The sequence below is a fragment of the Culex quinquefasciatus genome, chromosome 3 (assembly GCF_015732765.1).
Source record: "Culex quinquefasciatus strain JHB chromosome 3, VPISU_Cqui_1.0_pri_paternal, whole genome shotgun sequence".
NCBI classification, from domain to species: domain Eukaryota; kingdom Metazoa; phylum Arthropoda; class Insecta; order Diptera; family Culicidae; genus Culex; species Culex quinquefasciatus.
The window spans coordinates 183,168,088-183,195,859 of record NC_051863.1 but is presented as its reverse complement, the minus strand read 5'-3'; the positions used below and the strand labels follow the sequence as shown (position 1 = coordinate 183,195,859).

The 27,772-nt window shown below is 30.4% G+C and overlaps 1 protein-coding gene across 15 annotated transcripts in view; it reads left to right on the top strand.

Moving 5' to 3' along the window:
• Positions 1-27,772, top strand: part of LOC6035297 (calmodulin-binding transcription activator 1) — a 380,289-nt gene that overhangs the window by 65,592 nt on the left and 286,925 nt on the right. For all 15 annotated transcript variants that reach the window (XM_038260373.1, XM_038260371.1, XM_038260370.1 and 12 more), the window contains exon 3: positions 6,430-6,592. In XM_038260373.1, coding sequence (XP_038116301.1) covers positions 6,553-6,592 — 40 coding nt within the window. In that variant the 5' untranslated portion in view covers positions 6,430-6,552. The remainder of the gene's footprint in view (positions 1-6,429; positions 6,593-27,772) is intronic.

Here is a 27,772-nt window from a genome sequence, read left to right as displayed (position 1 = left end):
ATGACGACCAACTTTTTTGAAACTTTTTTTCGTAAAATCGTGATAACTTGTGATGTTTAGAAGCAAACCCCTTATGTATATATATCAAAATTTTTGTAATTGTCTGCTCTACAACTTTGTAGAACACTGTTACACTCTAAAAATAACCCTGCAAAGTTAGAAAAACACGAAATTTTAAAATGAAAATTTTGTTCTAAATGAAAAATGACCCTTCTGGGACAATGTAGATTCGAAAAGTACATTAAATTTCCCATAAAATGACATGTTCCAAAATTTTACAGTCGAGTAACGGAAAATGGGAGAATTTTTAAAACTTTTTAGTGTTTTTTCGATGAAAATACGTTTTTCGGAATTCTGAGTACGCCATCAAATCGGGCGTCTAATTTTACATAAAAGTCCCTTTGACACCAAATTTCTATCTCATCACCGTTTCAGGCTGCAAATTATTGAAAAACACCTCTTTTTTCGCATGTGCAAAAATGGAAGGGGTCGTACCGCCCCTCCGTCACGAGATATCAAAAAATGGACCTCGGATTCGTGATCAGGGACAAAAGTTACCCCTTAGGACAAAGTTTCACGCAAATCGAAGAGGGGTCGGGGCAACTGCTGTGTGAGTTGGCGGAGAATTACCCATATGTTATGTGAAATTTTCCGAGGGATCCGATAAAAATATTTTCAGACATAGGCTCTTTGGTCCAGACACTTTCAAAACGCCATTTTAAGTTTTCATGCGACTTTTTCAAATGTTAAGCTTGATTTTTGAAACTTCTTACTATTTTTTTCCAAATAGCCAAACTAATCTTTCTTTTGCGTCTAAGACAGCTAAAATCGGATGAAATGGCGCGGAGATTTGATATTTTGAAAAAAGAAGTTTTTGCGAAAAATGACTAAAATTGGCATTTTTCGAGCCACCCTATCCCGATGCAGGTCACCCCAATGGCCAAACAAAAAAATACGGGTCTAATAATTTTGGCCAAGGAACCCCCAGAAAAATTTTGAGCCCGATCGGAGGACTTTTTTTTCGGCTTAGGCTCTTTTCAAATGAAATTTCTGTTAAGCTATTGTCTTTCATATGTTTATAGGACCTATTAAAAAACTCTAGAAATAAAACGAAGCAAAAATAATCAATTTAAAAGTTCAAAGAATATTTAAAAATCTTGGAAAATGTTTTTAAACCTGTTTCCGTTGAAATTATGAACAAAATGTTTTCTTTTTTTCAAATTCAGCTAAGTAATCTCAAATTTATCAAAATTAAAATAATTTTTGAAATGGCCCAATAAACTTAATTTAAATGCAATGTACATTTGCATCAAATCATACGTAAAACATGATAATCCCTGTGGTTTAGACCAGGGGTGCTCAATCTTTTGTTCATGCGGGTCAGATTTGATTATTCTGAAGCTGTGTTGGGTCAGAAGTAATGTTTGATTATAGCAGAAAATGTATTCAATGCTTTCTCATAAAATTATTCGAACTATTTTGTTTTGTAAACAAATTATTGTGTGTTAATATATTTTGATTTAAGAAAGAATTGCAAAATAACTTTCAAAAACTGGTGTTGGTTTATTTTCGTTTTTATTTTTCGGTATTATTATTATTATTATTATCATTAAGTTTTCAAAATATTTAAATTTAATTGATCGTTGGAAGTTTATTAAACCTTAATTTCCTTTACACAGAAATACAAAAAAAAAAATAATGAGACATAATAAAAGTTATTGAAGTGAAATTTGGATGCAAATCATCTTTACAAAAAAACACTTTTGCGATGTTGTGCACCTCTACTCAAATATTTTACAAAATAGTTTAAAGTTATTTTAAAACACAAAAATTTAAAATAAGTGGAGAAATATAGATTGAATAGTTTTCAATTCTTTATCCTTTGAATTCAGAAGTTTTTGAAAAATTATAGTGTTGCTTTCTGATTTGTCATTTTGGAATTTTCCAATGTTTAGAAATATTTGCAGCAATTTTTATTTTAAGTATAATCATTTTGATTTTTTTAACCTTTTTTAAAACGAGACTTTATAACTGAAAATTGTTTTGATAAATACATAAGACCGCTGCACATATTTTTTCACAGTTTATGTCGCCCTCCCTTCAAAATCATCCGGGAAATCAGGGGACGAAAAAACATGATTAGATAAACTTCAAAATGAGAAAAGAAGTCTAATCAACTAAAAACAATTTATTATGCATTTCCCTGCGTTAAAAACCATATTTTGCATGTTTTTGATCTTTTAAAAATGTTCTGCACTTTTGTGAAATTTCGATGTGCGAAAAAACTTATTTTCGACAATATTTTGATATTTTGAAAATTAATGATTGCAAAACATCTGAACTGTGCAAAGTGCATTTTTAAACACTTTTTTCATCCAGATGTTATATCAGAGTCGAGGGTTATGTAAAAAAACAATTTTAATCAAATTCCTCGAGTTAAAACATTAAAAACTGATCAAAATTTAAATTTAGTGTTTTTCTGTACATTTTCAGACAACAATCAATTTTTTGTTATAGATATTCAAAATTTTACGTATGTTTTCTTGCGCCATTTTTCAGTTTATTTATTAATTCTGAAAATATCAATAGAGAAATGAATTTTTTTCAAACATAAAGAATGCATGAATTTTGAAAATACAATAGCATAATCCAAATAATGAGTTGATTTAGCAACATTTTATTTCTTTAGCAAAAATAAAAGCTAATATTCTAATTAAAATTTCACCTTGACATATTTTTTTTTATTTGGACACTGAACAATATTGAAAAACCGTCGCGGGCATGACCCTTATTTTGCCTTTCAAACCATTTTCTTTTTAGTTTTGAGATTTTGTGTAAGTTTAGCAGAATTACCGTTGAAAGAAGCAATAAGGACAACTTTTATAAATTTGAATTTCAATTATTATTGCAATTTATATATTTTACACATCCTAAGCTATTTTTTCATTCAATAACATATTTGAGCATTCAAATTATTTAACTTAATAGAATCAAGAAATATTGTTTTTTTTTATTTAAAAGATTGTGCTAAGATTTCAACAAAGGGACAAAATGATAAATAATGTTCCTCTTACATAATGCAAAACACGAAAATAGTTTTTTGTGCTCCCTTTTGATGTTGTCCCAAAAATAATGGAGAAAATAAATAAATTATTACTAATAACAAAAAAAATCTTCTAAAACTCATACAAACGATGGAAAAATATTTTGTTTAAGCTGTAAAATTTTTATTTCCTTTTTTGTAAAATATGTCACTTTCACCCCATTGAGAAAATATGATTTCCAAGAAAATTCTTTGATAATATGCCGATTTTCGACTGTAACATATTTTGTAATAATTTTTTGGTCGTAATGTTTTTTTTGTAATCTCTACAGGATTAGGCCGATGCAAATATTTAAAAAAGTTTTTGTCCCTCGGCCCTGGCCGAGGTCAAGGGGGGGGGGGGGCAAAAAAATAAAAAAATATAATAATTTAAATAACAAGTCATAGTCTTCACATTTAAATGAAAAAAGTGTTTTAAAATGCATTTTACATTAGTTCAGTTGTTTTGCAATCATTTGTTTTCAAAAAATCTATGATCTGACAAAAACAAAAATTGTATCGAAAAAAAAGATTTTGCATCGAAAATTTTCAAAAAATCTTAAGATTTTTTAAGAAACCCAAACATGCTAAAAATGATTTTAAACGCAGGAGAATGTATTTTAATTTGATTTCAGTTTGTTGCACTTGAATTTTCATTGAAATTTTGAAGTTTATTGTAAAAAAAATATTTGTACCAGCCTTAATGAAAATTTAAATTTGAAATTCACACTTTTGAATAAGTTGTACGTTTTCAAACAAAACCCGGTTTCCCCTCCCCTCTCGCGGAAAAGCACAGACTCGCTGAACTGTCAAGTGCTATTGAGTGCCGATGCACGTCTGGTCTTCACGTTAATGGTATAAAATTGGCACTAACATAACGATCATTTTCAAAACGATATAAATTAATTGTTAAAAGAATGTTTTAATTATTTTTTTCACTTAAAAATTGTTTTCAAAAGATGGATTAGTTTAAAGTGAAATTTAAATTTTTAGAATTAATAAAAAGTACATTTTGTGTAAAAAGCTATCAGCTCAGGTGTACCCAACTCTCCGTGCCCACCCGTTTATGACGCTGACGACGCACTAATCCACCAAGGCCCCAAAGTAGGATCTGTTTTTCTCGTATTGGCACAAAAACCAAACTTCTCCGGGAACGCTCCGGGTACGAATCAAAACACCTCCACCACCTCCAGCAAACAACAACAGACATCACTTTTCCTAGACATTTGTTTGCTGTGTGTATCGAAAAGTACAGGAGTTCACCTTGTGCTTTTCGAAAAAGCCAAAAAGCCTAAAATTAAGTGGATACAAATTGATACTAATAGCGAGCCCCCCCCCCCTCCCCTCCCCTCCCACTCCGGATTCGAATATCATATGGAAAGTTTTCGCCCTTCGAGGGGGAGCAAAATAAGGGATTGGGGGAAAACGGGGTTCTAACCAGAAAGATAGATTTGGACTGGAGCACAGATCTCCGGGATTAGGGAATTTATCGTGCTCTGGGGTTAGATGGTGTGGAAAAAGTTCGAAAGTCGAGTTGAGGTTTGTTTGGTTGGCGTCGTTGGAAGGGAGATTTGAGTGTGTGGGGGTATTTCCTCGTGGAAATCCGAAACAATTGAGTGCCTCTCTCGGCAGTAGTTGAGCTAATCTCGGTTGAAAGTTGTGCCTTGATGGAGCAGGTTTTGGGCATCAGTTCAATGGACTGTGAGTTGATGAAATTTCTCGAATTTGGTTTTGATACAAGAATTTGGTACCAATTATTTGAGGTTTGGATTTTTTGAAAAGAAATCAATTAAAAATTTCGTTGAATTGAAATATTATATTTTCAAGATGCGTTGGTGTCTGCCTATTCAAGAAAAGCCAATTTTCAAGGGTGAGGGCAGCCAAGTTCTTAAGTATGACAAACGGCCGTTACACACAGCAGTGTCTCGTTTGCCATCGTTAGTGCCCGGGTTGCAACCCATGGGTAGCACAAAAGACGCGTTGTCTTTTCCTTGTTCTTCTGAGCGGAAAAACTTTCCACTTTCCACGAAAGACAAACGGTTCCAAAATTCAAAAGAAAATGCCCCCAGTTTGTGTGTGTGTGCACGCAGATTTAAGAGAAATGATGTGCAATGGTGAAAAGATGGGTGAGCTGTACGATGATGGATGAATTCTGAATTTGGGTTAAATCTACACGGTAAAACAAAGTGAGTGAGAAAAACGAAGAGGGGGGAGTTTGCCGGCGAAACCCTCCCTTTACATTAACACATTTTCATGACAAGAGCTGCTTTTCCTCTGCAGCAGGCGAAAGTGTTGCTCCTCCACCGTCATCCAGGGCAAGATTTATGGCTTCGTGCAACAGATATGCTCATAATTCTTGACACTCAAGTGCTTCATCTCCATCTCATCGCACCGGTTGGTTGGTTGGTAGACTGGAGAGGTGGTGTGTACTACATTCTTCAACATTGACATTTGACCTGCCACCCCCTGCTGATGGTGCTTCTTTGCTGTACAGGTGATGTGACATTGCCGGTATTGAAGTTTTGTGGAAGGTAGCCAAGTTGATTTTTGTAGAGTGCATGGTGTTGGCATTCATTGATTTTTTTTTAAATATTGCTTTTTGCAAAAATTTAAGTATTATCTATAATTATAAAAACTATTCAAAATTTACAGGATCTTTAAACACTTCTCTTCCAAGCTCCGTTTCCGATAGTTGAAATTATTTCAAGCAGTCACCCTGCAGCCCTTCCGCCCCAGTAATAAGCCTATTTAGCATAATTCACTTTGCTCTCCGGGTGTTACTTAACATATGCAAAACAAGTTGGGTGCACTGCATCTTGAGTCCCAGCGCGCATCATCCTAGCTGGAAGTAAAAAGCCAACAACTCTACCAGTTCATCAATCTTGACTCCCAACACAGCCGGAGGGGCAACCCTTTGACGCGCGTTGAAGAGCCTCAACACAGTTGAAGCACCACCGGGAAAACGTCACCAAACTGTCAAGCCGAAACTATTAAGGGGCCACGGGATTAAGCCGTGGAGGGACATAAATCTTGCTGCGACGTGCCCTGAACTGTTTCGGTGCAAAACTTTTTTAATTCCATTTTGAAAAAAAAAAAAAAAACTCACTCCCCATTATAATCTCAAGCTGTAAAGCTTAATCAGCGATTGTTGCCCGACATCTAGCTAGAGCTGTGTGTGCTTCTGGTTATTATGATCTAGCGCTATAGTTTTCCACTTTCCAGAGCGGGCCTGAAGCGAAACGATGCAAAAAAGGGAAAACTTGTAGTGGCTGCTCTGCAAACTTTGCAAACGCGCTCATTTTCATTAGTTTTCATTTCTGTTTTTCTTCTTCTTTCTGCCCCTCCAGGTTTGAATTTTGGAACCAGCCAAGGACCTCGAGGAGTGTGCAAGCAGCAGCGGCGGCAGAGAATGGTGAAATCAGCTTTTCACCGTTCGCACTAGGCCTTTTTCCGACGTCGACGTCCGGGCAATGACGTCACAGGCCGTGTACTGTCTCAGCCTGCAGATACGTAAGTAGATATTATAGGTTTTAGATATGTTGGCGAAAAAACCGTTTCTGACAGTTTCCAGAATTTTTGATTGAATTTATGAGATAATGTTTGACTTGATCAAACCCTATTGATTTTTGTACTTTTTTTGTGCCTCCACTTAAACTTGACCAGGGCCGAGAGACAAAAATTTGAAATAAAATTTGCATTTGACTGATAATGACTTTTGTTAAGTAAAGAATTTCATCACAAGCTTCTTTTTTGCTTTAAATCATTTTAAGGCTGATTTTAAACTTTTAAAAATTATTCTTTTGAAATATTTGGCCCGATCATTTTTAAAAAAATATCTTCTTTTTATAGCGCTGGTGAACAGATCTCTGCACAAAAAAAAGTATGGTGATATTCATCAGGGAATGATGACAGATTTTGCATAAAAAAATGTGTAATATTACATCAGGGATTGGTGAATTGTTATCAGTTTCTGATGAATTGTCATCAGGTTGACTTTTTAAAAAAGAGGTAATATTCAACCAATCAAATTTTCAACCTTTCAAATGCATCTTTTTTTGTTCTGTGTGATTACTGGCTTTGGGAAAAAATGAAAATTAAGGAAAAGGAGTTTCTTTTAAACGTGTTTCCCAAAAATCGAAATCATTCGTTTTACAACACACATTTAGCTGTTTCCGATTAAGTGCTAATATTACGATGTCCTGAAAACTGTTGATCTGACTCGTGAAAAAAATTAAATTAATTGATTTTGGAAAATGCTAAATCAATTGAGCAAAAATAATAATAAATACATTTTTTTTATATTTTGAATGTGCTAAATTTAGAAAAAAAAAAAAATCAAAAGAGCATGTTTATCTTTTGTTGTTTTTGTTTTTTTTCATTCAAATAAAGTTTAACATTAAAGATATAATTAGAAAGTTTTCTCTCAAAATGCATTCACTAAATTATCTCTTCTAACTTATTTGATGTTGAGCTCATTTCATTCATTCAAAAAAATAAAAAAATAAAAAAGAATTTACAAATAATCTTTATTGTGAAATCAATAAAATTTGATATAATGAAACATTTCTGGAGTTTTTTTTGAAAAGGTCCAATAATCAAAATTTTCAGTTTTTGCTTTTTGGGTGTCCCCTGACTCAAGGCAGTTTCAAAAACACTCAAAAAGCAAAAACTGGAAGTTTGGTTTATTGAACTTTTTCTGAAAAAACTTTACATTTTATTTTACTTTACTTATTATTTTTACATTTCTCGAAAAAAAAAAAATAAAAAGTCATTATACAAATCATTTACGAAATGCTCAATTTGTAACAACGTCGTCAAGGACAGAAAAACAAAGATGTTAAGAGTAGTCCTCTACGATTGCGCATTTTTTTTCGCGATTTTTGAATTTCCTTTTTTATTATTTGGATGACATGTTGTCCAGACATTCTCTACATCAAAAGAAAGAATTTTGCAACATTCGTTTTTCCATATAGGTCACCATACAATTTTGGATTTTTTAAATGTATGAAATTCTGTTTCTTGCTTTTTGATCGATTTAGTGTCTTTGGCATAATTGAAGATTATGATTAGAACTGTGGGTCTCGTGGCGCAGGGGTAGCGGCTTCGGCTGCCGATCCCGATGATGCTATGAGACGCGGGTTCGATTCCCGCCTTATCCACTGAGCTTCTATCGGATGGTGAAGTAAAACGTCGGTCCCGGTTTCTCCTGTCCCGTCAGAGGCGCTGGAGCAGAAATCCCACGTTAGAGGAAGGCCATGCCCCGGGGGGCGTAGTGCCAATAGTTTCGTTTTTTTTTCGATTAGAACTTATCAGAAAAGTTGGTACACGTAGGCAAAAAACGGGTTTTATCTAATTAACTTTTAATCATCCAAAAAAAGTTTTTTTATTTCCTAAATTTTCAGATATGTTTTAGGGAACTTGAAAAGAAATCTTATGAGCCAGAGTGAAAATTCAGGATCCAAAGAAAATATTGTTTTTTTTTTTCAAAATTTGAAAAACGAACAAAAAACTTAAAAAACAATTTTGGACGGTGGAAAAAAATATACATAAAAATTGAAATCGTAAGCCATGCTATTAATGTTTGAATGAAAAAAGTGTTTTAAAATTCATTTTACACCGTTCCAGTTGTTTTGCCATCATTAGTTTCCTGAATATCTAAGTATTGAATTCTTTTCTACAAGAAAAAAAAATTTTTTGCGGTACTGTGCAAACGGAATTTTACAAAAAAAAAAACAAAATATTTTTGATCGATCCCAGACATGCTAAAATTGTTTTCAACATCTGACATCTATTTCCATTAAAAATTTTAAGTTTTTTGAAAAAAAAAAATTTTTTTTTTGCGTCCTGATTTTTCAGCTCATTGTTGAAGGAGGGGGACAAAAACTTATCAATATTTACAATGGCCTGATAAGACAACATCTTCCTTGGTTAATTAAATGAAACTTTTGTAAACATTTCTGGTAGAAGTGGGCAAAAAAAGAATGAGCCGATTAAAGAGCAAACGAACCGCTCACAAAAAAAGAACCGCGGTTCTTTTTTAAACTCCGGTCTTTTGTAAGAACCTTTTTAAGATGGCATGATTTTTGTTATAAATATAATTTATTGAATTTAAAAAAGCATGAGAATTGATAATGCTATTTCAAATAACACAATGTTTATAATAATAAATAAATTTCTAAGCAACATGTAAAAAACTTTTCATTGTACAACTGAAGATTATCAAGGTATTACCGGAATACAAATTTGAGCATTTCAAATAGCATAATTTGTAAAATAATACCACAAATTTACTGAATTGTTTAGAGATTTTGCAAAAAAAAATATTAAATCCTCTTGTCCGATTATACACAGCAAAAAAAAGTTGAATTTTGGAATGTTGAAAATTTGGTAGGTTGAATATTACTTATTTTTTGAGTAATATTACTCAAAAAATGTTTAAAAATGTGAACCTGATGAATATTCATCAGAAACTGATGAAAATTCACCAATTCCTGATGTAATATTACACATTTTTTTTTGCCACAAGATCTGTCACCATTTCCTGATGAATATTACCATCATTTTTTTTCTTCTGTGTACTTAAGCGTTTCTAGACTTTATCGATAAGATCAGAATGTAGAAAAAAGTCAACAGAATATTTTCTCCACATAAAATATCAGCATTGGTTCAATTCATGCAGAAAAAAAACGCAATTTTAAAATTAATAGCAATTAATTCCTAGATTTAAGTTTGGATGCCATTCAATTACTCGAATGTTTAGGTTCGAGTAGAAATCTTGACAAAGAGACCATCAAGATCTATGGTTTTCAAGGGCATCTCTCGTTTTCAGTTTTATTTTATTTTTGTCATATAATTTATAAAAGTCCAATGTGAAATAACTCATGAAATCACATGTTTCTTAAAAAAACTTTTCATCCATTTTTTTAAAAAAGGGGGAAAGAGCCATTCAAAGGAGCGGCTCTTTTTAATGAGCGAACGAAAATGAGCGGCTCCTTAAAAAGAGCGGCTTTGCCACCTCTATTTTCTGGCATTAAAAAAAACAAATTTTTTTAGTTGAAAAATTGATTTGCGAAAACGGAGAAAACTACTCAGGTGATCAATTTTTCAATTTTTGGGTTGTAGATGTTTAAAAAAAACTTTTATAAAGGGTAGACTCAAAAACAGTCGAGAATAAATAATTGAAAATTCAGTTTTTGAAAATTTCAAATAAATATAAAAAAAACAGATTTTCAAGTGAGCAATATTTTCCTCCATTCAATTCGCTAAACATGCTGTCTGTGGACATTTTGGGGCCATCGATCAAAGAGAACGAGGGGGGTTTTTGAAAATAACGACGGCAATAAATTTGAACAACAGTAGCAAGATCATTATCGGCAATTTTCCCATTCCAATGTCAAATTGATTCCCGCCCTCGTAGCAAACCATCCTAATATGAGGACACAAACACACAAACATACCGCCAAACGCAGACATCGAAACCCTAACGACGCTCATAAAAGTCGGAAGGAAAGCAAAAAGGAAATTGAAGGCAAAGGCGCGCACGCCAAACGTAAACATCCGATTTGCGAAGCAAACGTCATATTGCCACCACTCAACTGGCCAGCAGAATCGACGGTCACTCACCAACACTACTACTCTGCGGGTTGGGGCGCTAACACAGTAAAAATAGCTTTGACAGCGATGGCTTCGGTAGCCTAATTAGCAAGCGCGTTGGTCGCAAGCGGTGCGTCCGGGTTCAAATCCAGCAGTTTGAGATTTTTTTACGGTGACTCAGATTGGTATTTATTCTATCGCTTTTTTGCGGCAAAAACGTGGCGATAATCGGAAAACGTCTTCCTTTCAGGGGGAAAATGAGGGGGTGGGGGAGAACCCGCAAAAAAAAAAAAAGAAAAAGTCATTTGGATGGGAAAATTGGTGTTTCTGGGGTGTTCATTTGCGTGATGTTGTCGTACTTGAAACCGGAGTCGCTCGGTGACCCTCTAATCACTCAATAAGCAGTGCAGTTGAATCGTTGGACTTTTAAGAGTGTACAACTGGTCATGGTTTTGGAGAGTACCTTTGCATCCTTGCTTAAAGTGTAACAAATTAATTTGAACTAATTGCCACCCGCATAATCAAATACCAAAGGTGAAACTGTCGAAATCATAAGAAAATTATTTCTGGTATGGTTACCATTTGTGATATTATTGATATAATGTCACGACCATACAACAAAATTAAAATGGTACTATTTCCCGAATTGTTACACTTATCTTGACATATTCGAATGGTTGATTTTTTTCCTACAATTTAATGAACGGTATCTATTCGTCATACGATTAGGATGGTTCGAAACAGCTATTGTTAGAACATAATAGTACTGTAGCCGGTATGATAAAAGTTATGATACTCGGTATGATTTAGTCAAAGAAACCTAAGCGGAAAATTTCCTAAATTTCCTAAGTCCTAATAATTGAAACAATTGCACAACAATTAATGGTACGATATAATTATTCCTCATATGTTTGGTATTATTTCAATCAGTTTTTGTATGATTGAGCCAAAAATGAATTTTAGCGAAAATTTTCTTAAGTCCCGATGATTCAAACAATTGTTCAACAATTCATGGAGAAATATACCCGCATAAAGTTTTACTATAAACCAACAGTAGATTTTATGGTTATCACACGATAAATTCTATGGTTATTTTTACCATGATTCTACAGTAGCCATTATGTTTTTTCACCATAGAATATATCTTATTTTGGGAAATTACTATAAAAAAGGGGTATTGTTAGGCACAGTCACCATAAAAATTTCGACTTTTCCCCATACAAAAAAACCAAAACTATATACTCTACCGTATTTTCATTGATGCCTTTTCCGTCCAAAAATTACCCTGACCATAGAAAACATCATACATTTATAATAAAAACAGTAACCATTACAATGGTTTGCACAGTAGATTCACAGTTCTTCATGGATTTTTCCATACTAAATAGTACGGTTTAAACTATATTCGTACATTGAAATAAATAATAACTACAGTATGATTCATTGTATTTTCATTGTATTTATTTTTCTCTCCACTAAATTGTACTGTAAAACATATATTTATACATTGAAATTAATGGTCAATATGGTGAGTTTTATTGTATTTTTATAGTTTTTTCGTAGATTTAAAAAAATAGTACTTTTTCCGCGTCTTTTAATATTCTGCTTCAATCCGAACTTTATGACGTTGTTCGAAATGTTTGTAGCCGGTGCCGGAACTACTGCTTCGTATTTGGGATGAACTCTCGCGTATTTATGAAGCACAATCCTCAGTGGAATAGGCCCCTGTAAAGAGAAACACACTAAATTAGACATAGGGAATATTATGTTTGTTTCGGTATAAATGCTATTAAATTAGCTGTTACTAGAATTCTAAAATTCTAAAATTCTAAAATTCTAAAATTCTAAAATTCTAAAATTCTAAAATTCTAAAATTCTAAAATTCTAAAATTCTAAAATTCTAAAATTCTAAAATTCTAAAATTCTAAAATTCTAAAATTCTAAAATTTAAAATTCTAAAATTCTAAAATTCTAAAATTCTAAAATTCTAAAATTCTAAAATTCTAAAATTCTAAAATTCTAAAATTCTAAAATTCTAAAATTCTAAAATTCTAAAATTTAAAATTCTAAAATTCTAAAATTCTAAAATTCTAAAATTCTAAAATTCTAAAATTTAAAATTCTAAAATTCTAAAATTCTAAAATTCTAAAATTCTAAAATTCTAAAATTCTAAAATTCTAAAATTCTAAAATTCTAAAATTCTAAAATTTAAAATTCTAAAATTCTAAAATTCTAAAATTCTAAAATTCTAAAATTCTAAAATTCTAAAATTCTAAAATTCTAAAATTCTAAAATTCTAAAATTCTAAAATTCTAAAATTCTAAAATTCTAAAATTCTAAAATTCTAAAATTCTAAAATTCTAAAATTCTAAAATTCTAAAATTCTAAAATTCTAAAATTCTAAAATTCTAAAATTCTAAAATTCTAAAATTCTAAAATTCTAAAATTCTAAAATTCTAAAATTCTAAAATTCTAAAATTCTAAAATTCTAAAATTCTAAAATTCTAAAATTCTAAAATTCTAAAATTCTAAAATTCTAAAATTCTAAAATTCTAAAATTCTAAAATTCTAAAATTCTAAAATTCTAAAATTCTTAAATTCTAAAACTCTTAATATCTTCTTATTTCTTAATTTCCTAATTTTTAAATTTCCTAATTTCCACATTTTCAAATTTTCTAATTTCCTAATATCCTTATTGCCTGAATTCCTGATTTCCTTATTTCCTGATTTCCTAATTTCCTTGTTTCCTAATTTTCTAATTTTGTTATTTCTTAATTTCTAAATTTCTTAATTTCCTTATTTCCTAATTTCCTAGCTTTCTAATTTTGTAATTTTTTAATTGTTCATTTTTTAAATTTCTTAATTTCCTAATTTCCGAAGATCCGAATTTCTTTATTTCCTAATTTTCAAATTTTGTAATTTTTTAATTGTTAAATTTATAAATTTCATAATTTCCTTATTTCCTAATCTCCAAATTTCCTAATTTCCAAATTTACAAATTTCCTAATTTCCTAATTCCCTAATTTTCTAATTTCCTGTTTTCTTATTTCCTAATTCCCTAATTTCCGAATTTCCAAATTTCCTTATTTGCTTATTTCCTAGTTTCCTAATTTCCTAATTCCCCTAATTTTCTTATTTCCTGTTTTCTAATTTCCTAATTCCCTAATTTCCGAATTTCAGAATTTCCTAATTTCCTAATTTCCAAATTTCCTTTTTTTTTCTTATTTTCTTAATTCCCTAATTTCTTAATTTCCTAATTTCCTGTTTTCTAATTTCCTAATTCCCTAATTTCCTAATTTTCAAATTTCCGAATTTCCGAATTTCCGAATTTCCTAATTTCCTTATTTCATAATTTCATAATTTCCAAATTTCCAAATTTCCTAATTTCCTTATTTCCTAATTTCCTAATATCCTAATTTCCTAATTTCCTAATTTCCTAATTTCCTAATTTCCTGATTTGCTAATTTCCTTATTTCCTGATTTCCTAATTTCCTTATTTCCTTATTTCGTAATTTCCTAATTTCGTAATTTCCTAATTTCGTAATTTTCTAATTTTGTAATTTTTTAATTGTTAAATTTTTCAATTTCTTAATTTCCTAATTTCCTAATTTCCTAATTTCCGAATTTCCGAATTTCCGAATTTCCGAATATCCAAATTTCTTAATTTCCAAATTTTCTAATTTTATAATTTCTTAATTGTTAAATTTTATAATTTCTCAATTTCTTAATTTCCTAATTTCCTAATTTCCAAATTTCCAAATTTCCAAATTTCCAAATTTCCAAATTTCAAAATTTCAAAATTTCAAAATTTCAAAATTTCAAAATTTCAAAATTTCAAAATTTCAAAATTTCAAAATTTCAAAATTTCAAAATTTCAAAATTTCAAAATTTCAAAATTTCCAAATTTCTTAATTTCCTAATTTCCTTATTCCCTAATTTTCTTATTTCCTGTTTTCAATTTCCTAATGTCCTAATTTCCTAATTTCCTAATATCCTTATTGCCTACTTTCCTTATTTCCTAATTTCCTAATTTCCTAATTTCCTAATTTCCGAATTTCCTAATTTCCTAATTTCCTAATTTCCTAATATCCTAATTTCCTAATTTCCTAATTTCCTAATTTCCTAATATCCTAATATCCTAATTTCCTAATTTCCTAGTTTCCTAATTTCCTAATTTCCTAATTTCCTAATTTCCTAATTTCCTAATTTCCTTATTTCCTAATTTCCTAATATCCTAATTGCCTAATTTCCTAATTTCCTTATTTCCTGATTTCCTAATTTCCGAATTTTCTAATTTTGTAATTTCTTAATTGTTAAATTTTCTAATTTCTTAATTTCCTAATTTCCGACTATCCGAATTTCTTAATTTCCTAATTCTCTTTTTGTAATTTCTTAATTGTTAATTTTTTTAATTTCTTAATTTCCTAATTTCTTAATTTTCTAATTTCCAAATTTCCAAATTTCCTAATTTTCTAATTCCCTAATTTTCTTATTTCCTGTTTTCAATTTCCTAATGTCCTCATTTCCGAATTTCCTAATTTCCTAATATCCTAATTGCCTAATTTCCTTATTTCCTTATTTCCTAATATCCTAATTTCGTAATTTCCTAATTTCCAAATTTTCTTATTTCCAAATTTTCTAATTTCCAAATTTTCTAATTTCCTAATTTCCAAATTTCCAAATTTCCTAATTTCCTAATTTTCTAATTCCCTAATTTTCTTATTTCCTGTTTTCAATTTCCTAATGTCCTCATTTCCGAATTTCCTAATTTCCTAATATCCTAATTGCCTAATTTCCTTATTTCCTTATTTCCTTATTTCCCTATTTCCTTATTTCCTTATTTCCTTATTTCCTTATTTCCTTATTTCCTTATTTCCTTATTTCCTTATTTCCTTATTTCCTTATTTCCTTATTTCCTTATTTCCTTATTTCCTAATTTGCTTATTTCTCAATTTCCTAATTTCCTAATTTCCTAATTTCCTAATTTCCTAATTTCCTAATTTCCTAATTTCCTAATTTCCTAATTTCCTAATTTCCTAATTTCCTAATTTCCTAATTTCCTAATTTCCGAATTTCCGAATTTCCGAATATCCAAATTTCTTAATTTCCTAATTTTCTAATTTTGTAATTTCTTAATTGTTAAATTTTATAATTTCTCAATTTCTTAATTTCCTAATTTCCAAATTTCAAAATTTCCAAATTTCAAAATTTCAAAATTTCAAAATTTCAAAATTTCAAAATTTCAAAATTTCAAAATTTCCAAATTTCCAAATTTCCTAATTTTATAATTTCCTTATTCCCTAATTTTTTTATTTCCTGTTTTCAATTTCCTAATGTCCTAATTTCCTAATTTCCTAATATCCTTATTGCCTAATTTCCTTATTTCCTAATTTCCTAATTTCCTAATTTCCTTATTTCCTAATTTCCTAATTTCCTGATTTCCTGATTTCCTTATTTCCTAATTTCCGAATTTCCTAATTTCCTAATTTCCTAATTTCCTAATTTCCTAATTTCCTAATATCCTAATTTCCTAATTTCCTAATTTCCTAATTTCCTTATTTCCTAATTTCCTAATTTCCTAATTTCCTAATTTCCTAATTTCCTAATTTCCTAATTTCCTAATTCCCTGATTTCCTAATTTCCGAATTTCCAAATTTTCTAATTTTGTAATTTCTTAATTGTTAAATTTTCTAATTTCTTAATTTCCTAATTTCCGAATATCCGAATTTCTTAATTTCCTAATTCTCTATTTTTGTAATTTCTTAATTGTTAATTTTTTTAATTTCTTAATTTCCTAATTTTCTAATTTCCTAATTTCCTAATTTCCAAATTTCCAAATTTCATAATTTTCTAATTCCCTAATTTTCTTATTTCCTGTTTTCAATTTCCTAATGTCCTCATTTCCTAATTTCCTAATTTCCTAATATCCTAATTGCCTAATTTCCTTATTTCCTTATTTCCTTATTTCCTTATTTCCTTATTTCCTAATTTCCTAATTTGCTAATTTCTCAATTTCCTAATTTCCTAATTTCCTGATTTCCTAATTTCCTAATTTCCAAATTTCCTTATTTCCTAATTTCCTTATTCCCTAATTTTCTTATTTCCTGTTTTCAATTTCCTAATGTCCTAATTTCCTAATTTCCTAATTTCCTAATTTCCTAATTTCCTAATTTCCTAATATCCTAATTGCCTAATTTCCTTATTTCCTTATTTCCTTATTTCCTTGTTTCTTTATTTCCTTTTTTCCTTATTTCCTAATTTCCTAATTTGCTAATTTCTCAATTTCCTAATTTCCTAATTTCCTAATTTCCTGATTTCCTAATTTCCTAATTTCCTAATTTCCTAATATCCTAATTGCCTAATTTCCTTATTTCCTTATTTCCTTATTTCCTAATTTCCTAATTTGCTAATTTCTCAATTTCCTTATTTCCTGATTTTCTAATTTCCTAAGTTTCTAATTTCCTAATTTCCAAATTTCCAAATTTCTTAATTTCCTAATTTTCTAATTCCCTAATTTTCTTATTTCCTGTTTTCAATTTCCTTATGTCCTCATTTCCGAATTTCCTAATTTCCTAATATCCTAATATCCTAATTGCCTAATTTCCTTATTTCCTAATTTCTTAATTTGCTAATTTCTCAATTTCCTAATTTCCTAATTTCCTAATTTCCTGATTTCCTAATTTCCTAATTTCCTAATTTCCAAATTTCCAAATTTCCTAATTTCCTAATTTTCTAATTTCTTAATTTCCTAATTTCCTAATTTCTAATTTCCTAATTTCCTAATTTTCTAATTTCCTAATTTCCTAATTTCTAAATTTGCTAATTTCTAGAAAATTAAAACAAATTAATGGAACATTAATTATTACAAAATTACTCAAACGATTGTGATTTTCAATTGCATTCAAATTTGTACATCCAAATTGTTTGATTTATTCAACAAAAAAATTGTAAACAAGCACCACGCGAAAAACGTCCAAAATTACTGTCATTTTCAGTTACTTTTCAGCTGCGTACCGTTTATGAAAAATCATTTCGTGGCCCTAATTCCTTGACCTTTGTTTGAAAGTTTTCTGAACTACTTACTAGCCTCAACTCACAACTCACCTAACAATGTTCGCCTCCAGACGAGGCGAGCTCACCATCCGGAACAAACTCGGCCGGGAGTGTCCGCAGCAGGCGCCGGACCTCCTCTCACAATCAAGCGCTTCTGGTGGGTTTTGTCCCGTAACCGAACGCGGTGGAAGAAGTCCATGTAAAAGAGAGAAACACATTTTTTTGTTTAGAACATGGCATACTACTTGCCTGAAAATGCCTGCTGCTGTTGCGGGTGGGATTCCGCCCTAGGCAAGTTCAACAAAACTCCTAATACTCACCCAAATATGCGAAAATTCCGCCATCCCGCCGATCCGGTTCGGTCACCCGGTGGATTTGTCCATCAGAACCATGTTGAACGAACGCCGGAACAACTTCCTTCACGAGCACACGCGATTCGACTTGAGTATTTTCGATTTCAACTGCGCCACACAAACAGGATCGAACACGCGCGCGATTGAAAACAAATGACAGCTCGCCATGGTGCGTTCGTTTGGGGAACGTTGCCCAGTTCAGGTGTCATGGTGTGTTCGTTTTGTGATCCTTAATATTTTTTGCCGTTTCTATTATTGAATAAAAATGTTGAAATGTTGAAATGTTTAAATGTTTAAATGTTTAAATGTTTAAATGTTTAAATGTTTAAATGTTTAAATGTTTAAATGTTTAAATGTTTAAATGTTTAAATGTTTAAATGTTTAAATGTTTAAATGTTTAAATGTTTAAATGTTTAAATGTTTAAATGTTTAAATGTTTAAATGTTTAAATGTTTAAATGTTTAAATGTTTAAATGTTTAAATGTTTAAATGTTTAAATGTTTAAATGTTTAAATGTTTAAATGTTTAAATGTTTAAATGTTTAAATGTTTAAATGTTTAAATGTTTAAATGTTTAAATGTTTAAATGTTTAAATGTTTAAATGTTTAAATGTTTAAATGTTTAAATGTTTAAATGTTTAAATGTTTAAATGTTTAAATGTTTAAATGTTTAAATGTTTAAATGTTTAAATGTTTAAATGTTTAAATGTTTAAATGTTTAAATGTTTAAATGTTTAAATGTTTAAATGTTTAAATGTTTAAATGTTTAAATGTTTAAATGTTTAAATGTTTAAATGTTTAAATGTTTAAATGTTTAAATGTTTAAATGTTTAAATGTTTAAATGTTTAAATGTTTAAATGTTTAAATGTTTAAATGTTTAAATGTTTAAATGTTTAAATGTTTAAATGTTTAAATGTTTAAATGTTTAAATGTTTAAATGTTTAAATGTTTAAATGTTTAAATGTTTAAATGTTTAAATGTTTAAATGTTTAAATGTTTAAATGTTTAAATGTTTAAATGTTTAAATGTTTAAATGTTTAAATGTTTAAATGTTTAAATGTTTAAATGTTTAAATGTTTAAATGTTTAAATTTTTAAATGTTTAAATGTTTAAATGTTTAAATGTTTAAATGTTTAAATGTTTAAATGTTTAAATGTTTCAATGTTTAAATGTTTAAATGTTTAAATGTTTAAATATTTAAATGTTTAAATGTTTAAATGTTTAAATGTTTAAATGTTTAAATGTTTCAATGTTTAAATGTTTAAATGTTTAAATGTTTAAATGTTTAAATGTTTAAATGTTTAAATGTTTAAATGTTTAAATGTTTAAATGTTTAAATGTTTAAATGTTTAAATGTTTAAATGTTTAAATGTTTAAATGTTTAAATGTTTAAATGTTTAAATGTTTAAATGTTTAAATGTTTAAATATTTAATATTTTAAAATTTTAATATTTTAATATTTTAATATTTTAATATTTTAATATTTCAATATTTTAATATTTTAATATTTTAATATTTTAATATTTTAATATTTTAATATTTTAATATTTTAATATTTTAATATTTTAATATTTTAATATTTTAATATTTTAATATTTTAATATTTTAATATTTTAATATTTTAATATTTTAATATTTTAATATTTTAATATTTTAATATTTTAATATTTTAATATTTTAATATTTTAATATTTTAATATTTTAATATTTTAATATTTTAATATTTTAATATTTTAATATTTTAATATTTTAATATTTTAATATTTTAATATTTTAATATTTTAATATTTTAATATTTTAATATTTTAATATTTTAATATTTTAATATTTTAATATTTTAATATTTTAATATTTTAATATTTTAATATTTTAATATTTTAATATTTTAATATTTTAATATTTTAATATTTTAATATTTTAATATTTTAATATTTTAATATTTTAATATTTTAATATTTTAATATTTTAATTTTTTAATATTTTAATATTTTAATATTTTAATATTTTAATATTTTAATTTTTTAATATTTTAATATTTTAATATTTTAATATTTTAATATTTTAATTTTTTAATATTTTAATATTTTAATATTTTAATATTTTCAATACTTTTATTACATGATTCAAATTATTTTGAAAAAATCGTTAAAAAAAAGTCCACACTACGCAACTATAACATTACTATAAAACTTACTGTAACAAAAAAATGGAAAAAATGCATTATGAGATTTTCAATAACAAAACCATAATATTTGCTGTATTCATGAAATGTACAGTAGTTTTATTGTTTCAATTTATAACATTTCCAATAACAAAACCATGAAATTTGCTGTAACCATGAAATCTACGATAGCTTTATCGTCATTCCAATGAAGTTCAAAAAAATCAACCATAAACTTACCATAAATATTATAATATCTATTGTAACTGCATGGTTTTGACAATGCATATCATCATATAATTTTATTCGGGTAACTTTTCGCCATATGGTAAGGATTTTTCGGAACAGCTATTGTTAAAACATAAGGGTACCATAGCCGACGTAGTACTTGAAGCTCAGCGAAAAACTCTTAAGTCCCAATAATCCAAACAATTGTACAACAATTCATGGAACGATATAACTGTTCGCCAAACGCTTAGGATTATTTGAAACAGGTATTGTATGATTGAGCCAATTGAACTACAGCAAAAAAAAAAAATCCTAAGTCCGAATAATTCAAATAATACTTTAACAATTCATGGAACGATATACCTGAATTATGGCGAAAATTTTCCTAAGTCCCAACAATTCAAACCATTGTTCAACAATTCATGGAACGATATACCTGAATTCAGCGAAAATTTTCCTAAGTCCCAACAATTCAAACCATTGTTCAACAATTCATGGAACGATATACCTGAATTCAGCGAAAATTTTCCTAAGTCCCAACAATTCAAACCATTGTTCAACAATTCATGGAACGATATACCTGTTTGCCATATAGTTTGTATGTAAAACTAATTTATTTTCGTGATAATTTTTATAAGTCCAAATAATTTAAACAATTGATTGACCATTATCAGAACGATAACTGTTCGCCATGTGATTGGTCTATAATTTATTTGTATGGTTCTACCATACATGTTACGATATATTTATGATAAATTTTGAGGCCGCATTTCATAATAAAATGCATTTTAAACCGCCAAACGTAATGTAACTGAGATAGCTCAATTAGATAAGGCGGCAGCACCACGGAAGAATCAACAGGAGACATCATCATCAAGCGGTAACAAATCCCGGACATTACAAAAAAAACGCTCACCATTAATAATCATATACTTACCATTCCCGTTAAATCCATAGTTCCCAGAACATTTGTAAAGTTTATTTTTTGGCTCCTCCCTTTTCAGATGGTGTCGGTAAGTGTCGGTAAAGCAGTTCACCATTTAAAATAATATTTTATTAATTTGTGGTACGGTTCACATAAAATAAGAATTGAACAATTTGGGGTAGGGTATGACTATGATCCACGAAAAAAAATCCCTTGTAAAAATGTATTGTAACATTACCTAACGACCTATTTAATAAATTGTAGGATTGTTTGGGGAATGGAAAATGTACGGTTGCACCCTATTTGGTGTATTATTAAGATCATTTAGGAAAAATCATTCGACAAATGGTGACTGTATGGTTGTTGACTATGCGGGCACTAGCAGACACTCAATTGATTTGCTTGTACCATTTACTGGCCGACCCAGTAACTGACACTCTAACAACACCACCTGTCAGTTCAAGTAGCCAAACCGGCAATTTGCCGGTGTGGTGAAAAGCCTCGCCTTGGGATTTGGGTCCGACCATCGTGGAACACCCTCCGGAGTGCTGTCTCATTCATTCATTTCACTTTCACATGGCCAATACACGCTCCACCCCCTCCCCATCCCCAATACTATCACTTACCGAGAGACAAGGGTAATTTACGGCCCCGTCACAGGGCAAAACCCCGACAATTAGAGCCTTGTTCAGCGATAAGAACAGTGAAAAAAGCGGTGCCATCTGGTTGTTGAATCCAGTACATTCTGAATCTTGCATGCAAGTTTGTACCGGAGGTGACTTCAGTGCAAGTGGCGTTGACCTGAATGCAATGTTGCATGCAAGTCGCATTTTTTTTCACGGTGTCCACCAGAGGTGGAGGCTCGTTTGCGCCAGAGCTTCACGTGCGATGCCCGGTGACCTACAGCCAATAAACCAATTGGCTTCGAACCGACCGGGCAAGTGCACAAACGGAATCGGAATAATAAATAATACAAATAAGTACACCTGTTGTTGTTTATGGAGTTGTCTCCGGCAAAGGTGTGTGTGTGTTTAGTCATTTAACATAGGGTTATAGAAATACCTTGAAAGGAGCCACCTTCAGGGCGGAGACACTTTTCAAGGCTCGTACGTCAAGGTTGTTGGGCTTCAGCTCGGAATATCTAGAAGCAAAGTGAAATCGTAGCAGATAGCAGCAGGTACAAATTCGAATGGCAAACAAGCCAACGACGACGACGTTCTGTTTCTGTGATGATATTATATTATAAACCCAACAGTGCTGGAGAAATGCACAAATAACGAGCTAGACAACAAGATAGATGTCTCGAGCTGTTGACAGTTTCGACCGGAAGAGCATTTAAATTTAAACGGTGGCTGTGGGGTTTGCTGTTGGTGGAAAGGATTTCGCTTCGTCCTTGTTGGGAAAGATTGTAGCTCTGCGAAGGGGATAGAGATGCTGAAGTTAAGTGATTTATCATCATTTAGAAGCGCAACTTGAACTGGCTTATTGCTAGCAGAAAAAAGAGATGAATCTTTTAGAAGAAATGCGATTCGATTGAAAAATCAATAGACTAGACCTTGTTATGAAAAAACAATGATCAAATATTTCTTCAAATCAGTAGAAAGCTGTCTTTTCCCAGTAATAAATCAAATTTACAACCCCAAATTGACTGTCAATTTCGAGTGTGACATTTGTTGCTGCCAGTCACCTTGTGAAATCCCGTCCTAACCCTTGAAATCGAACCCTTCGCCAAAAGGAAATTTACAATTCAACGGCCTAGCTTCCATATGAATGAGCAACCTCAGGTGATTGGAATCCTGCTACACCCGCCAAGTAAGAAGAGGACGGTCGAAACACACACCGCAAATCGTGACAAAAATACACCAATTTTCGAGTCCTGCTAAATCACCGGCGATCCGGCCCACCGTCGAAATTACTTTGCATAACAAACAATCATAACTCAGGGGCCCCCGGAATCGTCGGTCGGTTTCAGCTGGTTAGGTTGGTTTATAGTTGGAACCGACATTATTCACACCTCCGCTGGACTGCACACACGTTGCACAGTGGGTTAAATTTCAATCAGTTTTTCAAAAAAAAAAAAACATCGTAACTTCAATTTCATTTTTTTGGTCTGTTCAGTCTGTGGTCTCAATAAACAATAATCTTGAAAGATTTGAACTAATCTTGCATACAATATTGTACACAAGAATACCAACTTTTGAAGTGGCAGTTTATGACAAACTTGTGAAAACTGTCAAAAATGGATTTTGACAAGTTTTAAAACAACGTTTCCCACTTAATTTTGTCCACCATTGCTCCCACTGTGCGCCCTACACACCTTGCCCTTCCGGAAAAGCCACGCGTGGCTACGTGGCGCTTCCCGACCCGGGGTTGGTGCACGAAAAGATCCGGCCCAGATAACCCCCTGACAGACGGTTCCGAAAACGGCCAAACTTTTTGGACGCGAATCTTGATACCCGCCCGTTGCACTAGCGAATGATTTACAGCCAATTTATGACTGATTTTCGGAAGTCGGACGTTTGTCCAAGTGGGGATGAGTGCGCCGAAAAAGGGCAAATACGCAAAACCTGGGGGGGTCCTGGGAAGCGAAATGGGTGAAATGTGAATTAGATTTACCGTTTTACGGCAGCGCGAGCAAATCGGTTACATTGTAGCTTCGGAAAAGCGAGCTCAGAGGTGAAGTCCTTAAGGAAATGGTGGCTTGTTCTCCGATGATGTATGATGCATGACAGGAAGCAATTTATAAAACCAACTTTCCAAGCTAACGGCACTGGTGGTGGGAAGGGGGGTTTGCGGATGCAAAATCCCTGAGTTCACCAAGTGGGTGTCACGGTGGCGGAAGGTGGATTTGTGTAAATATTACTAACCGTGGTGGGGTTTGGAATGAAAATTGCTTTGAAATGTTAGTTTGGTTGTTTGTAAGAGGTTGAGGTATGAAATTGTTATTAAAATCATTTGCACTAAATGAGTCAGCGAGATTTGATTTTTTCAAGCTTTTCAGCAATTTGTTAGAAATAATATTTCAATAATAAACATCAGGACAATATTCTTTGTGTAAATATGGGTATTCGGCGCCGCCCAGGGCGGCGAAGTCCTTGTAGATAAAAGGAAGACACTAGTGGTTGGTACTAGCAATGGTGGCCGACAGCTATAAAGTCAACTTCGTTTTTTACAATATGTTAAAAATGTTGACTAACTGACAAAATGCTGTAAAAAACTCAATAAATGAACTTCATAGATTTCCTCCTAGAACAATCTACACGTAGTATACACATCGACTCAAAATTCAATTTTGAACAAATTTCTGGTGGCCAAAAACTTTTGTAAACATTTCTGGTAGAAGTGGGCAGAAAAAAGAACGAGCCGCTCAAAGAGCCGGTTCACTGAAAAGAACGAACGAACCGTGGCTCACAAAAAAAGAACCGCGGTTCTTTTTTAAACTCCGGTCTTTTGAAAGAACCTTTTCAAGATGGCGCGATTTTTGTTTTAAATATAATTTATTAAATTTCAAAAAAAAAAGAAAGCATGAGAATTGAAAATGCAATTTCAAATAATTCAATGCTTATAAAAATAAATGATTTTCACTTGGCTACACTTAATTAAATGAGCATTTCTAAAAAAAGCTTCGAAAAATAAAATTTAAGAAACCTTACTTTTGGTCAAATTAATCGCTTAATGACTTTTTATTTATTGATTATAATCGATTTTTGAAACATTCTTCAAAAAATGATTTTTTAGCAAATTGAAGGCACCCCGCGAAAAAGTTTTTTATACATTTTTTTTTGTCTGAGAAAACATTGTTTCTAACAGAATAATTTACAATTTAAGAAGTGAGCACCTAGAATTCCTCGACATGACCTCAGAATTGGACAGGTTAGTGAGCACTATTTAAAAAAACTAAACATTGCTAATTTTCAATTAAAATCAAACTTTTTTATTTCTATTCTTTCAAAAGACATATTTTTTTTTAAATCATGGCTCGGTGACAAAGTTGTTGGCCGTACTTTTCTATGGATCAAAATGTTGCGGGGTTTTGTCCACTAAAACATCAAAAAATAAAAAAATAAAAATACATAGAAGTCAAAAAATATAATTTTGTGAAAAAAAATTGTATGAGGTTTTTTTTAAATTTTATAATCAAATAAAAGGCTTTTTAGCCAAAAAAATAAAAAAAAACTTGGGAAAAGACGCAAAACTAAAAGGAAAAAATATATTTTCATAAATTAATTAATATTTTGCAAATTTGTGGTAACAGCATAATGCAGGGGTGCCCAAAGTTTTTTTAATAACGGGCCTAATTTGAAGCTCACATTACCTTGCGGGCCAAATGTGAAAAAAAGATTATTTGAATGAACTTAATTGCGTTATCTTTATTTATAAAACTGGAAAATAAATTTATTACCAATTTTTTTTTAATTTCTTGATTTTTATACATTTTTAACATTTAAATATTAGAGAACAACAAATTGCATTTTTTCAACAGTTTTGTTAACACTCGAACGCCCAACGCATGTCCAACTTACACGGACGCCCAAGCCTCCCAAAAAAGGTGGAACGGTAACTTCAACTCGCTGGTTCTCGGACCTAACTTAACCAATCAAGATGATTCGTCTCTCCAGTGATTTGTTAGGATGTTTAGATAATTCTTGAACTTTGCAGAACTTAATTTGAACAAATCTGTAATGTCTGCGACCAAAAACATCGTTCCACCTTTTTTAAAAAGATTGCCTCCTCGGAATTTTTGGCGATTTTTTTTTACACGCGAATAAAAAAGTTGGAACGATGTTTTTGATCGCAAAAATTACAAATTTGATCAAATTAAGTTCTGCAAAGTTCTAGAATCATCTAAACATCCTAACAAATCACTGGAAAGAAGAATCATCTTGATTGGTTGAGTTAGGCCCGAGAACCAGCGAGTTGAAGTTACCGTTCCAACTTTTTTGGAGCCTTGGGCGTTGGAATGTTAAGAAAAGTTTCCAATCAATTGGTTCAAACTAAGAATTGTGGTGCTGAATTGAATGGTCTTTTATTTTCATCAAACTTTTAAGGCCCTTGAAATTATCGCTAAAGTGTATGTCCCTCGACTCTGGCCAAAGTCGAGGAGGGGGCAAAAAAATACAAAAATAGAATAATTTAAATAACATCCCATGGTATTCAAATTTTAATGAAAAAAGAGTTTTTAAACTACATTTTACACCTGTCCAGTTGTATTGCACTCAATAGTATTCCAAGTAGTTTTCAAACTATCGAAGTATTGACGAACAATCAAAATATTTTTGGTCGATCCCAGACATGCTAAACATGATTTTAAACGCAGGAAAATGCATTTCAATTTGTTTTCAGTAGAGCGTCCAATTTCCCGAGGTTAAAAAAAAATCCTGGGAAGCGGTATTTTTTTACAAATTTCCCGGGAATTCCCGGGAAATTTGAAATTTATTGAAAATTATTCTGATTTATATTTGGCAACAAAATTGTATAGAAAAGAAATTTTAATGTTTAAAATGAGTGTGAGGATCAATTAATCGCTTGACTGCTTTGAAAAAATCATACAGTTTTATAAAAATATACAAAATTTCTAATTTGTCTTTCAAATAAAAAAATATTATCTGTATTTTTGGTTGAGAAGTATAATTTCTTTTAAATCAGTGAGTAAAACCCATGTTTCTCAACCATAAAAATGCTTTTAAATTTGTCTCTGTGACCATTTCGAGGGAATATGTTGAATAAAATTGACATGTTTTTCATGTTCAGACTTTTTAACAATTTTACCTAAAACTTATATGTATTTTATTAAAAAGCTTAGAAACTTAGTTTACTAAATTTACACATTGATTTTTTCCTTCTTAAAAACTTAAAAACATTGGAAAATATTTGCAACGGCCTTATGAAATTTAATTTTAAAAAATAAACGTGTGACGCAAACTATGAAAATCTGTATAATTTTCTTTATAAACAAAGGGCAACTTTAACGATAAATCGTTGTCAAAGGATTTTTCAACTATCAATCCTTAAATTTAAAAATAACATATTCAATTTTTGGTCTGATATTTCAGATTTCAAATTGATTCCAAATGTCAATTTATTCAAATGTCCAACTTAGTACGAATTCCAAGCTGAAAGGTTTCTAAGTGCAAAATAAGTGTAAGGCCCAACACATAAGAAAATGGGGCGCTATTGCTTTTAAATTAGTATGAAATACCTATTTTTAGCTAATTTATTAGTTTTCTTTAGTCAAATTTGAACGTTTTATAACTCGTCTCCAAAAATGTTTGATGAAAGTTTCAATCACATTTAACCTTTCAATAATATAGATTTTTCATCAAAATATTTGTGTCGTATAAATCATTACTTTTATATTAACAGAAAATGAAAAAGGT